The 15,847-nt window shown below is 38.5% G+C and overlaps 2 protein-coding genes across 4 annotated transcripts; one reads left to right on the forward strand and one right to left on the reverse strand.

Annotated features, from left to right (window-relative positions):
- Positions 1 to 609: 609 nt before the first annotated feature.
- LOC105263850 (pollen-specific leucine-rich repeat extensin-like protein 4) lies at positions 610 to 6,771 on the forward strand. 3 transcript variants are annotated; one of them, XM_011300322.1, is made up of 7 exons: positions 610 to 714; positions 1,662 to 1,812; positions 2,785 to 2,888; positions 4,624 to 4,703; positions 4,865 to 5,119; positions 5,234 to 5,332; positions 5,559 to 6,771. In XM_011300322.1, exons 2-7 carry the CDS (start codon positions 1,685 to 1,687, stop codon positions 5,835 to 5,837), a joined length of 945 nt encoding a protein of 314 aa, XP_011298624.1. In that variant the 5' UTR covers positions 610 to 714; positions 1,662 to 1,684; the 3' UTR covers positions 5,838 to 6,771. The 3 variants fall into 3 exon arrangements, with proteins under 3 accessions (XP_011298624.1, XP_011298625.1, XP_011298626.1); XM_011300323.1 differs by having other exon boundaries at positions 652 to 774; XM_011300324.1 differs by lacking the exons at positions 610 to 714; positions 1,662 to 1,812 and adding an exon at positions 2,425 to 2,514.
- A 283-nt stretch (positions 6,772 to 7,054) lies between these two features.
- On the reverse strand, positions 7,055 to 13,213 carry LOC105263851 (NACHT and WD repeat domain-containing protein 1). Its single transcript, XM_011300325.1, has 7 exons — positions 12,506 to 13,213; positions 12,361 to 12,440; positions 12,135 to 12,257; positions 11,890 to 12,032; positions 11,665 to 11,825; positions 7,284 to 11,594; positions 7,055 to 7,208 (listed from the first exon to the last, which is right to left on the reverse strand). Exons 1-7 carry the CDS (start codon positions 12,612 to 12,614, stop codon positions 7,192 to 7,194), a joined length of 4,944 nt encoding a protein of 1,647 aa, XP_011298627.1. The 5' UTR covers positions 12,615 to 13,213; the 3' UTR covers positions 7,055 to 7,191.
- Positions 13,214 to 15,847: the final 2,634 nt, after the last annotated feature.

Raw genomic sequence — 15,847 nt, forward strand, 5'->3', positions numbered from 1 at the left:
TCTACGGATTGGCCGCCATTTTGCGGGGGATATTGGCGGTCTCTTTTTAAAATAATGGGTGGAAAAAGGATGGAGGGAGGTGGGATGGAAGGGAAATTTCACAGAATTCCGGGATACGACGTAATGAGAGCCGACGGTGGTGACGCTGCGGTGGCGTCGGTAAAAACGGCCATTACCATTCATTTTTAAAAGCGCGGGAAATTTGATTGCGAGGGATTTTTAAAATTTCGATATTATTATTTTAAAGTACAAAGTAAAGAGACCGTTATTATTATTATCGAATTGATAGTAATTTTATTTATTTAATATTATTGTTGTTAGTGTAATTAATGATGAAATATTAATAGAGGGAAATTGGTAATATGAGATTAAAGATATAGATTTGAATGAGAAAAATGGAAATAATTCTTTTCTGGTGAATTATGGAGAAAATCGTGATAAATTAATGATAATTTTAATGAATTTCCGCGTGGATTATTATTGTATGATAATTTCACAACGATCGAGGGCATTAGTGTGGGTTTGAATATTAAAAATAACTCGAGTGAAGAGGAAAAATGAAACGAGAGAGATGAGAAAGAGGGGATTTGGGGAGTAAAGAAAATACAGAGGCGGGAAGAGTTACGTCTCACCCGAAATTTTCGAGATTTTAGTTTTAGTTTTGATCCCCACTTCTTCCGACGCACGTTAAATTCCATCATCGTTATATCCGAGGTATTATTAACTATTTATCACTATTCCGCTGATTTTTCCATTCACCATTGAGCAACAATTGTGAGTAATTCAATGACACGATAACAATAACTCCGATATTCCGTTATTCTCAGATAAACAATTGCGTCAATAAATTTTCATTCCAACCGATGTACACAAATAAATTAATCCCACAAAATTAATTTATCAATATTCAATTATCTAATTAACTCGTTTATTCCGATTCAATTATCCAATTACTGCGATTTATTTGACGAGTGTCACCGGGTGTTAATAAACAATTCCATTAATTTGTTTAGCAGTTGAAATATCAATGGAGTAAAAATTTCTATGAATTCCTAATTATCAATTACATCAATTAATTCGAAAATAAAATTTCAAATTACCCAATGGATTGCGAGATAATTCGTCCAGTGAAAGACGATCCTAAAATTTTTTCGAGATGTCAAAGAAATATAAGATAAATATAATTCGCCGGAATTTCTACATCGAAAATAACCGCGGAGGTATAGTAGGCCAAGCAGTTACTTGTCGTCGCGAGTGGAATTTCTCATTTATATTATACATATGTGATTACCAAATCAAAAAACAAATTGCATTTACCAAAAAAATCGGTTCCCAATTGCCCTATCATTTATATCATCGCTCTAATAAATTAAACGAGGGACTAAATAATCCTGAATTCCACCGGCTAATTAAAAAATATATAATACATACACCAAATAAATTATGTAATTAATATAAAATCCGTTCTGCCCCACCCCTTGTTATTACGACACCGTCACTTGATCCCTGACATAATGAGGAGTTCGATGCGATAATCGACTAGTTCCAGACTAGTTTTCCCCGAGGATATTTCGCATGGAATTAACGGGATTAATTAATATCTGGATAATTAATGATTCGGTTATTCCCGGAATCAATTGGCGGTGAAATTTAATTTTTAGGGGTACGTTGGTTGGTGTCAAAGATGTTGACAGGACAGATGCCAAAGCTTGTTAACAAGCAATTCAATTCTCCTATTAACCTGTATTCACCGCAGGCTGTTCAGGAGACGTTGGAGAGACAGACAAAAATATTGGCGAATGGTGCCATCGGGTGAGTCTTAATAAACAAATTTTTTTATTTAAAAATCGGTTGCATAAATTTTTAATTCCGTTCATTTTTTCCTTTGAAAATAAATACAATAATTGCAATAATTGCAATAATTGCAATGATTGCAATAATTGCAATGATTGCAATAATTTTCATTTACTCAATTTTTTCATTTTTGCGAACACTCAATGGAGTGAAAAAAAAAATAATAAAAATTGATTGATTAATTAGAATAATAAAGGATTGAGTGCCGATTTTAAATATTTATTTTTCTGAATGAATTATTCACGGGAATTCGAAATGCTGAAAGTCAGACGGAAATATTTCATCTGGATTGCAGCCAGAGTGACCGAAGGACCGCGTAAATTTGCGTCAATGTTGTGAAATTATTTCTGATTATTAGTAACTTGAGAAAATTCTAAACGAAGATCACAACAGATGGATTGTTACATCTGTTGGCACCTGGTGAACCACCTTGCGTCAATGATTGGTTGAAAAATTATGCATCGGGGGATGAATCATAGATATTTATTTTCAGATTAACGAATCACTCCCTAGAACAGAAATAAATTTGCGATTTCACTCGCGCGAATTGCGCAAACCCGTTCTTGACTCAGTTTTTCGAATATCGAGGCATTGATTCGGGATCGACTGATCAGACCGGACCGGTGGACAGCGGATAAATAAATATCGATTAATCATGAGGTTCGATCGATTTTCACTGTGAATGATTTGATTTTGTGATTTTTTCCTGGGGCGCACCGATTTCCAATGGTCTTGAAACGATATCTCGCGATTCGTTGAGTGGAATTTATCGATTTTTTTTTTCATTTTTTGAGTTTTTTGTTGCTGAATAAAATGAGCCCTCGTGGGGTGGAATCGGATCGGTGGGGGTGGAGATATCGGCGGTTTTCCCCTCGGTTTCACCGATTTTTCCGATTTACGATCGATTGATTATTGATTTCCTGTGTTTAGGATTGATTTTAATCAACTGGCGAAACCGGCGAACTTGCAGAACAGTGCGGTCCTCAAAATGTTGGAAGAGGAAGAGGCGAGGAAACGAAATGGCGGACAACCGGGTGAGTGCCTAAAAAAATTCATTGACGATATCTCTAAAAATCGTGGAATGAAAAATCGCTCTACAGATTCCAATAAATGTAGATTTAATTAATCCATTACTCAATCGGTTTTTCAATTTCCCGAAGCAAAAGTTTGGAAAAATCGCGTTAAAAAAACAATCGGGAAATTTCGTTCTGCCGATCGTTTTCCAATCGATTTATTGTTCTTACACTTGGGAGTTATTAGTGGAGCCGGTGATTCACGTAATTCTCAGATGATACTCGCGGGCAAATTTATCGGCACGAGGTACAAGAATAAAATTAATTGTCGGCCCAGAAACCCTAATTGGGATGACATCGCAAGTAATCAATTCATGTAAAATATTATCTAAATTATTCACGAAGTTCTCCGATTAAAATTAACACCAGAAAAAAAAACAATCACTACCAATTGAATTAATGAATCCAACTCCCATCATTTTTTTTATAAATATAATAAAATAAAAATTCAAAACAACAAATCAATCACAACTACTACAGTGTACATTTCAATCTTTCTTAATAATATCGATTTATCTCGGAAAATATCGATTTAATTTAGAAATTCCAAAAGACCTTTTTTGTAGCTAATTAAATTCCCAAGGGAAAATTCCTCGGATATTTTTCTGTAAAATCATTAGTTTCTTGGATTCAACGGTATTTTTGGGGCTAAAAAATTTCAGGGCCGATTTTTTTTCGAGGATTACCGATTTTTTGTGGGATATCGTCGGTCCATTATCTTTTATTAGTTAAATGGATCCCCTCCTACCTGTAAAATCCTGGCACAGTATTAAAACCTTGGGTGTATATAAACCTTTTGCCGGGTCGTTACCGCGATTATCGAGTTATGTCCACCAGTTGGTGTTTCAGTTTGCCAGAGAGATCTAGTTTTCGCTATTCTACTCTCTCATCAATTAAAATCAATCCCGAGACTTGGCGAATTGAATCGGTAGACATCCAGATTAATTCATTGAAGATAATCCACCGATTAACGCAGACGTTTATTTTTCTTTTTTATTTTTCGTTCCTCCGATTTTTACTCGTCAGTTTTTACAGAATCGTGTTTTCAAAATTCTGAATTCTTCGGGGCTGGCTAAATATATCGAGACCGTGGACCTATTAATATCGATACCTCGTCGACTTAATTGAATATATTTTCGCGATATTTTTTTCCCCGTGAAGTGCGAGAGTGAAAAAAAATTCCATCATCGAAATGAAAAATGAATTTCGAGGACTTGGCGATTTCTCGATTTAATCCGAGTCGATCTTTCACTCAGGAAATTTCCATTTGCATTGCATCGAGTGGTGAAACAGTGATTTAGAAAATATTGTTGAGAGCAGTTCAAAAAAGTCACGTGATAAAATTGCATGAATAAAAATATTCCGTGGGTCTTGAGTTTTATTTTTTTACCGCGATTCGAGAAAATCGTGGAATTATTTCAAACTAAAAATACAATTCGTTTATCTATTTTTAACAGTTGGAAAAATTAAATAAATCCGCGATAAAATTAGAAGAGGCAATTTATTTTTCTTCTCCCCTTTTTATTTCTGAATTTATTTAAATTATTCATATTAATTACCAGATGTTTATAATTAAACTTCAAAGAATTTTGATGAAATTTTTCATTTCCAGTGAGAGATTACGAAAATTCAATCTAAAAATCGTATAATTTCGATATTATTTAAATAAATTCTAACAAATAAATAATGAATAAAGGTCTGAAACGAGTGACGTGGCCTCCACCAGCAGGTGACGACGAAATCGACTTCATCGAGCAATCACCAGTCCAGGCAAAGGTACAACAATAATAAATAAATAAATAAATAAATAAATACCGCATGATTTGTGTAACCGTGTGCACCCCCGAGTTGGTGGTTTCCCCTGGAAATCCAATACCCCGAGATATCGAGATACCCCCAGGAATAAAAAAAAAAACGTAAATAATATTTATGCGAAGACCCGAGGAGTCGGTGAGTACGTGTCATACGAGACGAGTCCCACATCGGGCCCATCACCACAGCCCCACAATCTCACCTGTGCATCACCACAAATCTCCACTCCCTTAAGCCCTGGGGGTATCCTCCGAACACCTCTGGCCTTTCAACACCAGGTACCACCGAAATCCTGGGCACCTGTCACACCACCCGCCACCTCTCCATTACCAGCGCAGATATCCTGGGGATCGCCGCAATCCCATCAGCCAGTCTTCAAGGTAATCCTTTAAAATGCACGACTCAGTGAATAACAATTTATAAAATCATGTATCAAGAATCGTTACAACAGGATTGATGATTTTTATCATTGTTTTATTAATTTTTTTTTATAGAAATCGGACTCGATCGAGGCAACTCCTAGACATCCGGCGCCCATTTCTCAACCTCCACCGTCCATCATCACTTTGAGGCCCGAATTACCGATTTCTCAGGTTCACCATTCCCTCTCTTTATTTTTAATTGTTTTTAATTTTATTTAATGAGTTAAAATTACGTGGAATTAAATAGGAATTATTGATAGGATTGAAAGTATTAATAATAATTATTGGCATTAATCCTTGGAAACTATTTCCACCGCGAAAATTTTTCACCGATTTTTTGGAAACTTTCCCAATGCCATAATTTTCGGTTAAATATTTATAAATAAATGTACAACAGGTACCAGCGCCAGTTTACCAGGCACAACCAGCAGCAACAATGGCGCCAATTAGTGGAAATATGAGGGGCGATATGAAGTGGCCACCGGCATCGGTTAAGGCCCAGACGGAGGCGGAAAATCGGGCCAGGGTGGAGTTGGCGAAGGGACCGATTTTTCGGCCGCGTCGGGTAAACAAGGATTACAGTGGATTTTTTGCGCAACACGCACTCAATAGTACTTACCCTGGGTACAGAGCACCACCTGGCACGCAATACTTCACTCCAGCCTATCAGCACTAAATAATTAATAATTAATTAACCGAGAGGAATGAGTTTACGATGATGAGGGGGAGATCTACGAAATCGTCGGGCCTTCAGGCGCCGATATCTCGGGATCGGCTTAGTGGATTTCGATGATTTTTAATTCATTTTGGAGAGAATTTTCATTGCTGCAAGTGAATAAAAAATTATGGAAATTCTATCGTTGGGACTGGAGATATCGGGGATTGAAAATTTTCTTGGCACATTTCCAGTGGAGAGCGGAATAGAAATGAACTTGTGACTGTGGAGGAAATCCTCAGCTGTTTCCAGTCATCGAGTTCCTGTGATTATTTGGGACAATTCTTTAGAGACTGACTTCCTTTTCCCAATTGATGGCTTCTCATGTGATTTTGGAATGAAGAAATTCAGTCAATAGCGCACGGGCGACACGTCGATTTAATTAACGCCTCTTTGAGGGATATCTCGGAGTCCAAGGGAGATAATTAAATTTCTGTAATAACCTTTTTTGTGGCTTTCAGGGGAACCTACAAAAACGATCTTATGTGAAATTTCGGTATCTCTACTGGATCTAGAGGAATTTCACAAAAATTCTTCTATCGATCTGTTGACTCTTCGCTAATGAATTATCAGTTACTAACGCTTGTTTATTATCACTCGTGATCAAGAATTTTTAATGGATTAAATTCCTTCGAAATTAATGTAAAACTGTGCCTGAGCATCAGCTGTGAGATCTGGAGAAAAATATTGGACTGAGAACGAACGACGATTCATCGAATACTGAGCGCGACTTACCTGTTAAATGCTTTACTGTACAAAATATTTAACGACCGGGGGATTTAAATCTTGGTGTATTTTTTTTATAACTATTCAACGATATTGTTACTAACATTAGTGGAGATGAAGGAGATATCATTGATGTAGATGAAATAAATTATTGAAATCGTTGAACCTCTGGAGTGTTCTTTTTCATTTTTCCCCTGACCCTTTTCGCCACCATTTTGTCTTCTGGTCTCAGTACAATTATAAATAATACTCAGTACAATTATAAATAATAAAAAATATAAACTCAATTTATCGAATGGTGGAAGGCGGATAAAATGAACCACTTAATTTTTTAAATTCCATTTTCATTGTTTTTTAATTGATAAAAAAATACTGAAATTGAGAGAAAAAATAATAACAACGCACCTTTTAATTGTAACATTCGTAATTTATTGATGGATAGGATTGCCCACTGCAATTTAGTTGGAAGTTACATATTATAGAGAAGACTGTAGACTTGACACTTGTAATTGAAGACGGCCATACGCCTCAATGAGGGAAACTCTGTTGATTAATTAATTGCAGCCAATACTGGGGTCTACGTGACTACTTAATCCGCTGGAGTATCTGAAACCCAATGATATAAAAAATATAGTAATTAACAGAGTCGATTAGTCAATTGATTCCAATAAAAATAATAACCTTGGTCCTCATCAGAATCGGATATTCTCGTAGCCTGCAGTGAGCTCTGCTTGGACAAGGTCTTCGATAGGGCACCCCTAGGTCTCGGTGGTGGTGACTGTTTATTCCACAAAGCCTCAAGCTGATCAAAGTGTTGAGATTGGGCCAGAGCTGCTTGCTGAGAGCGTGCCAGACTTGTTTGTGAATCGGCAAGACCCGCTTTACTAATTTCTTCCATCGAAGCGCTGACACTGAATCGTCGCTTCAACCGATCCTCAACAGCTGCCACCATAATTCCAGAAGTTAAATGGCCATATTTTCTCTGCCAGGTGTAAGTATCGAGTGATACCTCCTTCTTCAGCAATCGGCGTGCAGGTCTTTTGGGACCCATCGGTCGCAATTCCCTCGGTGCAACGTACGACGGCAGCTTGACGTATTGAGCTGGTGTGTTGTGGAGGCATAGAATCGGCATTGTTGATTGCTCCACGAGATGAAGGGCAAGTCTAGAGCAATCCGTTGAGATTTCAACGCCAACGATCGGCACATGTAGCATTATTGAACCGAGTGCAATTCCTTTCTTCGTATCCCATACAAAAATATTTTTATCCTCACTTCCAGAGATAGCCAGTGTGCCATCACCAGATAGTCTCACGCAGGTGACGTATCCAAGATGTCCAGTCAATGTGTGAAGATCAGCTCCTGTGTTGATGTCCCAGACAATGAGATTAGTGTCACGCGATCCAGATACGACGATGCTCTCATTGGTAGTCTGAACTGACACAGCAACACAGGTAACATGATCAGTGTGTCCAACGAGAACTTGTGACAATTTACCCCCAGCTAATTGCCAAACTTTTAAACTCATATCACGTGATCCTGTTATAAGGGACTTTGAGTCCGGCGTTACAACGAGACAAGTTATATCCTGTCCATGAGATACTTGATGTTTCTCCTCAGGTCCAGCCCCCAAACTCATTATCCTAACTTGATTATCACCGGATCCACAAATAGTGTACCTCATATCAGGCGTAACAGCGATACATCTTCCAGGTCCGCAGACTGATTGAATGAGTATTCCAGTGTCAGCAGCCCAAACACGAATAGCACCACTTCGATCGGAGCTGACAACTCTCTGGCCATCGAGCATAGCAATGACCGATGTGACAGGCGCTTGATGTTTAAACGTCGTAACGACAAGACCAAGTGTCAAACCCCAGACCCTCACGGTTTTGTCCTCCGAGCCTGAAGCAGCGAACAGCCCAGACGCCGAGAATGCAACGCAACTGATACTTGCAATGTGTCCTTCAAGTGTCAGCATCAGCTGATGACTGTTCAACTGCCAAAGATTGACAAGAGAATCAACACCACCAGTGACTGCCATCGCTCCATCCCGTGATATATCGATGCATGTCAAAGGTGCAGTATGGAATTGCAGTGGTGTCTCCTGTTTGCCCCTGCAGCACCCCTCCTTCATTATTCCAACCTTCTTATCACTGTCCCTCTCTCTGTACTTCAGTGTTTTCTTCCTTCGCCTCTTCTTTATCGCTTCCTCACCCCTGAAGCTCCAGTAAATAACACGATTGCCACACGCCGTTATGAGAAAGTCGTCCTTTTCGGTGACACGAACGGACGTGACGTCCGCCGATGAATTCGTTGACAATGCCTTTATCAATTTACCGCTGTGTATATCAAACAGTGATACACGTCCATCAACACCACCAGCAACCGCTCGCCTGCAGTCCCTGGCTAGACAAACGCTTTTGACCGGTCCCTGATGTCCTCTGAGTGTATGAAGTGCAGTGCCAGTAGCCAGTGAGCGTACGTAAAGTTTTTCATCCTCACACACAGCGAGAAGAAACACGGAATCACCAGATACATCAAGCATTGACACCGGTGATGGTAAATTAATACTGTTCAAAAGTTTGAAACTCTCGAGTGACCAGAGGCATACGGTGCCATCAGTCGATCCTGAAACGAGAACTTCACCAGCTGCATCGACACGAACCGCTGTCACCGGTCCACGATGGTGATCGACTTTCATAAGAACTTGACCGGATAGAAGACTTGTTGCTATAATCCGTGAATCCTCACCACCACTCACGATGACTGAATTATTGAGCGCCGGTGTCAGTGCCAATACAGACGCAATGTGTTCGCAAATCCGACGTTTCATGCTCAATTCCTTCAAGTCCCAAACGATTATCGTGGTGTCCTCGGAGCCGGTGAGAAGATACTGCGACTGATGTGTCACCGCTAAACATGATACAGGATTAGAGTGGCCCTTGAAAGTATGTACCAATTGTCCTGACATAACGTGCCACAGCTGGACATCACCATCACTGGGTACGACGATAATGTGCTGACCTGATGGAGCTGCTTCTATCAGCTTGACACCCTGCGGACAAACAAGGGCACGTATTTGCAGGGGCAATGGTGATTGCAGCCAGCCATTGAGAGGAACTAATAAAGGTGCTGCACATCCATCACACCAGGCCATTGCTGCTGTTATCATTCGACTGACCAAATCACCACCGTCTTCAACAACTGGCCTCAACCAACTTATCAATTGACCACCGAGCTGAAGAGGATCTCTAGTAAGTGCATCACTCGAATTTCTTATCGTGTAGTACACCAATTCGAGATCTCTCTCGAGTAGATAACGTCTTGCGTGCTCAAGTACACATCGTAGATAGCTGACTGATATCATTTGAACAGCTGCAAGCAGAAAATCAAACGCACAAACAGCAAGTCTCTTAAGCTTTTCAACATCACCGGCCCTCAGCAAGTGCAGCCATGCCTCTTCGATGTGTCGTAAACTGTAAGTGATATCGGATATCTGAGGTGTACTCTGAAAAGGTGTCTCTTTCAATTTATCATCATCGTCGTTATCATTCTCATTCACATCATCATCATCGTAATCATCATTACCATAATCTCTCTTCTTTTTGCCAGTGGTGTCCTGATCATTGGGATCTGTATCCTCCTCTTCTGGTTCGTTGAAGAATATTGTTGTCGCCAGTTCAGCGTAATATGCTCGCGACAATTGAAGGGTGGAGAGGTACTTTTTTCTCGCAACCTCACGGGACAAACACCGCCATGAGAATAACAATCTTCCACTCATGACACGTACCCTCAGGCAGTCCGATAGATTTCGTCTGACGAGACACCATGTGGAAAAGTTAAATTGCCCAGATGATAGCATCAGTGGACCATCACCACCAGTTGGCATTATAAATTCAAGTATCTCAGTCTCTGATAATCCATACTCGGTGCACGCTAGTAGCGCACCGATACGACTAGCTGCTTTCTTACCGATTAATTTGTCCAAGCAATCGAATGACTTCTGAATATCAGAATCAATCCTCGGTGCAATGATATCACTCGTTGCATCAGCCACATCAACAAGTATCTCCGGTGACTTGAATCTCTCCTTCTGCAATGGCGTGAGCTTCAAAAATTCTGGTGATGCACTGGTTGTCACGATAAAATGAATACCAGGTGGCAATTGAAGTGGAAGCCACGATAAAGCAGCAACAATGTCACCCTCGAGTGGATGCAATCTGTGGATATCATCGATAAGAATAATCAATTGTTCTCCATTATTATCGTGAATCCCTTGCTCGATTTGTCGTAAGATCTGCGTTAACCAATTATTGAGGTAGAGTGGATTGAATGAGGCCTCGCGTGGCAAATTGCCATCGTTGTTGCCGGTTAAAAAACCAATCTGCTGACAGATAACTCTCAGTAATTCAAGACTGTAGGCCGATCGTGGTGTTGACGTACAGAGACGTACAATTTTCATTGTCGATTGCTTCAACCACGTGTCACAGCTATCGTAGATTCTTCTGACAGCACTCGATTTACCGGACGATTTACCCCCTCGTATCATTATAGGTCCATGTTTAATATCTTTACCAGTAATCATAAGTTCCTTAACTCGTTGTACAGTGTCATTGCTCTCCTCCAGGGGATTAATATCTCGTAGAAGAGATAGGTGAGCTAGACTCTCAGCGTACACCTCTTGCACCATTTTTTTTCTACTCTTTATCTCTGGATTTGCCTCAACAGATGCATTCACCAGTTGTTGAATGATATCTAGGGTCTCGCTTCGAAGTTTTGACAGATATGCATCGTGATTTGAATTGGAATTTGGGTTGATGCCATCGATGTCGTAATCAGCCTCTAGTTCAATTATATTATTTCGTGGCAATGAGCTTTTCAATTTGGCCACAAGTCTCTCACATTCTACTGGTAATTTGACTGCATTTTCGGGGGAGGTCCCTCGCCATTTGCGAATTATCGAGACGATTCCCTTGCCGTCGGCGTCGAGATCTTGAGGGATTTATTATTCATTTCAAAGATTTATAGATTAAATGAAAATTTTTATTTCTGGGGTACGTACCTAGGGCGCAGTCCAGCTGTCGTTCAGAAGTGCTTTTTAATACTTTCATGATCTCGGGATTATCTGCGTTATCTTTTAGGGCTGAAGTGGCAGCATCATTCAGTAAAATTCTCAATTTTACTCCGATTGTTGTTTGCCAGTCGTCCTGGGATGTCTCTTCGCTGGAAAAATCATTATTCAGTCGTTGCATTCATAGGAAATGGTGAGTATGTACAATTAAATCACCTCGTGGCCTTGAGAAGGTAATAACAGCCCTCATGAGTGTAATACTCGTTCAATTGATTGCAATGTTTAACAAGGGTATCGAAAACTGATTGTTCGAATTTTCTTGGGGTCCACCCGGTGCTGTATTCCGCCCCAGCTAGAAGCTAGAAGAGAAATTATTAATTTTACTCTTTACTTAACTTTTTAATTTTTTTTTATTCTATTTTTTATTCGGTGAATCATGATTATTTGGATTATCAACTCACGATGAAAAAACAGCCCCTGGAGTGAAGATGAGACGCGTTAATTTCCTCAAGGAATAAATCAGCTAGGTGGGGATCAGCATCGGGATTTCTGCTTGTGCCATACTGCATGTCCACCAGAAGTACCTTTTTAATAATAATAATCCATAGTGTCAATGAATGAGTGAATGGAGAAAAATGATAAGTGATTTTGATAAAATATTGCAGGTGGAAGGGAATATTGAAATACCTCGATCCCCATGTCGTCGTAGGTCGTCTGCAGCTCGGGCCCCACCATCTCCAGGAGCTGTTTCCGTTCCTCGAAGAATTCTAGGGGAATTTGTTGTCATTTGTTGATTGAAAATCGGAGTGGGTGATTGGTTATTATTACTCACCATCGCGTTCACCAGCGATAAATATTTTAATCAATCGAGGGGCTGGCAAGTGTGGAGGTGGTGGTCCACCTTTGATTACTCCAGCTATCAATTCCACTTCTAGATTCATCCTGACGATTCTATTTATTTAAAACTATATCCAATGTAACAATCAGACGACCTCTGTCAGTCTCATTATTGTTTATTTATTTCCTCTGGTATTCCAGTGTCAATATATTTATAAAAGTGTAGATTTCATTTAAATATCTCCGAATATATTTTCTTTTTTGACTTTACCCGTCTCCCGAACGTGGAAGACAGTACATAAAATTGAGATCGTCTTTTTCAGTGAAATGAGTCGATTGTTTAAAAAAAAATTAATCAACATTGAAGGACACCTGAAGTAGACACTTGAAAAACTTATAAATAGTTTAATTCACTTTGTTTTCTCTTTAGAATTGGCGCAATTGTTTAACTTCAATTATTTATTTCGTTCATTCGACGATTATTTTTTTAATTGGCTCGACTTGTGGGTAAATAGTTAAATAATTTCTATATAATTCAAACTGGATTTGTTGTTAATTTACAACACATAAATTCCTTGGTAGCTTTCAACAACAATATTTAAATATATTTATAAATTTACAGGTACTATATTCAATAGACTCGTTAAAATTTTCATCAAGCTCAATTTTAATCAACAATAAACTTATACTTTCCAAATTATTCATTCGCTATTAACGCTGATTTATGTTTAATTAATATTAATATTGGTCTAGCAATTATGCAATGACACGTATTATCTTTATTTATTACACCAAATTGATTATTTGGTATGTGGGATTGTCTTCGCTATTTGTTTTTGTTAATTAATAGTTTGTTCTTAATCAGGACTTTTTGATAACATTCAAAGGTATTTAAACGATTGCACTTCGATAATTGATGAGGAATGCCTCTGTTTTTTTTTTTTTCTTTTGTTAATTAATTTAGTAAAATTAGGTAAATACTGTTAGGCAGGGAGCATTGGGGTGTCATTGAATTCGCGGTGGATTTCAAAGGTACAGAATTCATTGCTGTGCTTGTGGATGATGCGGGCTAGTGGTACCTCGCCGCATATTTTCAATTAAATCCGCCCCATTTTTGTGAATATTTTTCATTAATCTGGAACAAAATTCAAATCGCAATCGTCAAATTAATTCAACGAACGAATCAATCAAATTAATATTTTCATAAATTCCCCACGAAATTCCCGTATTTTTCCTAATTTATTATAATTAATCAAACTTGAAAAATGTTTTCACATCAATATTTCTTCGGTATCAACAATTTTTCCTCATTTTTTCTCAATACAATTAACAATTTCTATTGTAAAATAAGAAAATACGACAAGTGCATTTTTTCGACATCAGTTTTTCCCAGATATCTCGGCACTGATGAGAGATATCGATATATTCATGAATACCATTTCCCCAGCTCTTGAAATTCTCCACAAAAAGTGTCATCACAAAAATATGGCTATCTCCCTTTAATTCCGAGCGACACGGGGTTGAAAATCGATACTTAACGCAACTGTAGATTCGAATTGTTGTCCATCACTTGGAAAATTAAATAAATAAATCCTTAACACTGTTTTACCCTGTTTCATCGCTAGTACATGGGATATACATATGGCTCAAAGTAAATAGCACATAGCGTGATTTTGCTTTCCAGCTCCACCCCATGTACTCCACCCTTTTTTACGTTTTGGCGAGCGTGTGGTACTCACGACTATCAGGCGAGAAAAAGCCGTTAATAGCTTTTCCTTTCCCTTCTCTGATGTACATAATGTTCCCTCCACCTCTGGAAAGCAGTTTACTGTACCTGACGGACACAACAAGAGAAACTTTCATTCTGTCAGGGAGTTTCCCCTGTTGAGTAAAATTTACGTCAGTTCCACATTGAAAATAAATTGAAATAAATAAAATGTTGGTACAGCGACAGTGAAAATGACTCGTCAAACGAAAATATAATTGTATAATAATATGGAATTGATGAGACTCAATTTTATAGTCAAGTCCTCGGGACTTCAATGTCCATGAGCTTTTCAGGAGTTTGAGAAATGACCTAGATCAACAATTTCCTGCTCTCCTAGGTACACCGAGAGTACAATTCATACTTTTGTCGTATATTGACTGAGGTGAGTGCTTGCTTCAATTTTCTCAAGCCTCGGGGACTCATTGTACCGTCGGTGTGACAATTGCCACGTGTTTGTTCTTGTCTGACAAACAATAAAGTGTAATATCTGCACTTGCATCGCTGTACGCTCCTTCAATTTTTTTTTCATAACCGTCAAGAATTTTTCAAGTTATTCCTAAAAAAAAAAATAATTGCGAATATGTGGAGTTATGGGGGAAATCTTGGGGAGACTTCGCGGAATTTTTTTTAGGTGTATCTCATTTGAAATGTAAATTGAATTTGATCTGCATTTTCTTGTGAATGCAATCGTAAGAAATTCATTGTGCATGCGTGTTGGATTCATACGCGGGGTTTAAACGAGATTAACTCCGGTAATTCTCCCTCAACTGCACATTGTGTGTACGAATGAGATTCAAGAATGAATGTCACCGGAAGAATCTGATGGAAGCATGTGTCAAGAGATTAAATGTATTATCCATAAAAAATAAAGAAAACTTCAATAAAAATTCACTTTGCCAGAGAATCCCACTTTGCACGAAAATATCTCTGAACCTACGACAGATACAAATATTTTCATTAAAACCTTTTTTATGAATTACAACTAGATCTGCAAAAAAGGTGATTATGAAAATTCGGGTATCTCTGGTGGATTCAGAGATATTCGCGAATTTGGATCTGAGTGGAAAGTTGTTGTTGCGGGAATTGGCAATTGGGAATTGGACGTTGAATTTATTATTATTGTGGGTTGCGGAATAACAAATGGATGAATCCCTCGTGAGGGATTAGTCGAGATGGAATGAAAAGGGAAAACGGTTGGATCCTGGCTGTCAAGTTTAGTGAAAGGTCGTAGGAGAATAAAGCAGGCTAGGTCAAAAGTTCACCGTCAGCTGAACCTCCTCGGGTGAGGAGTTGAGTTGAATATTCGATCGTTCACTTGTGCCACCTATCCAACGTAAAAAACCATTTTGTTGTCACCCAGATAAAATATTAAACAAACACAATAAAAATAAAAATATCTAAATGGATAAAACTTCACTAGCCAAACAAGAATAATTTTTCAAAGCGAATATCTCGCAATCGAAGGAACAAAACGAATTTTTTGTTCAAACATTTTTTATAGAAAATTATGAGAGGAAGAAAAAAGGTTATCATGAAAAAATTGTTATCTCGCTTGAATTTCGAGATAAT

This window comes from Fopius arisanus, unplaced genomic scaffold, assembly GCF_000806365.1.
Source record: "Fopius arisanus strain USDA-PBARC FA_bdor unplaced genomic scaffold, ASM80636v1 scaffold00017, whole genome shotgun sequence".
Classification (NCBI taxonomy): domain Eukaryota; kingdom Metazoa; phylum Arthropoda; class Insecta; order Hymenoptera; family Braconidae; genus Fopius; species Fopius arisanus.

Excerpts from the sequence above, each read along its gene's own strand:
- LOC105263850 (XM_011300322.1), top strand. The coding sequence starts at position 1,685 with ATGTTGACAGGACAGATGCCAAAGCTTGTTAACAAGCAATTCAATTCT. Across the intron at positions 5,120-5,233 it reads CCCATCAGCCAGTCTTCAAG|AAATCGGACTCGATCGAGGC; the intron begins GTAATCCTTTAA and ends TTTTTTTTATAG. Across the intron at positions 5,333-5,558 it reads CCGAATTACCGATTTCTCAG|GTACCAGCGCCAGTTTACCA; the intron begins GTTCACCATTCC and ends AATGTACAACAG.
- LOC105263851 (XM_011300325.1), bottom strand. The coding sequence starts at position 12,614 with ATGAATCTAGAAGTGGAATTGATAGCTGGAGTAATCAAAGGTGGACCA. Across the intron at positions 12,033-12,134 it reads CCAGGGGCTGTTTTTTCATC|CTTCTAGCTGGGGCGGAATA; the intron begins GTGAGTTGATAA and ends TTTCTCTTCTAG. Across the intron at positions 11,826-11,889 it reads TACCTTCTCAAGGCCACGAG|CGAAGAGACATCCCAGGACG; the intron begins GTGATTTAATTG and ends TGATTTTTCCAG.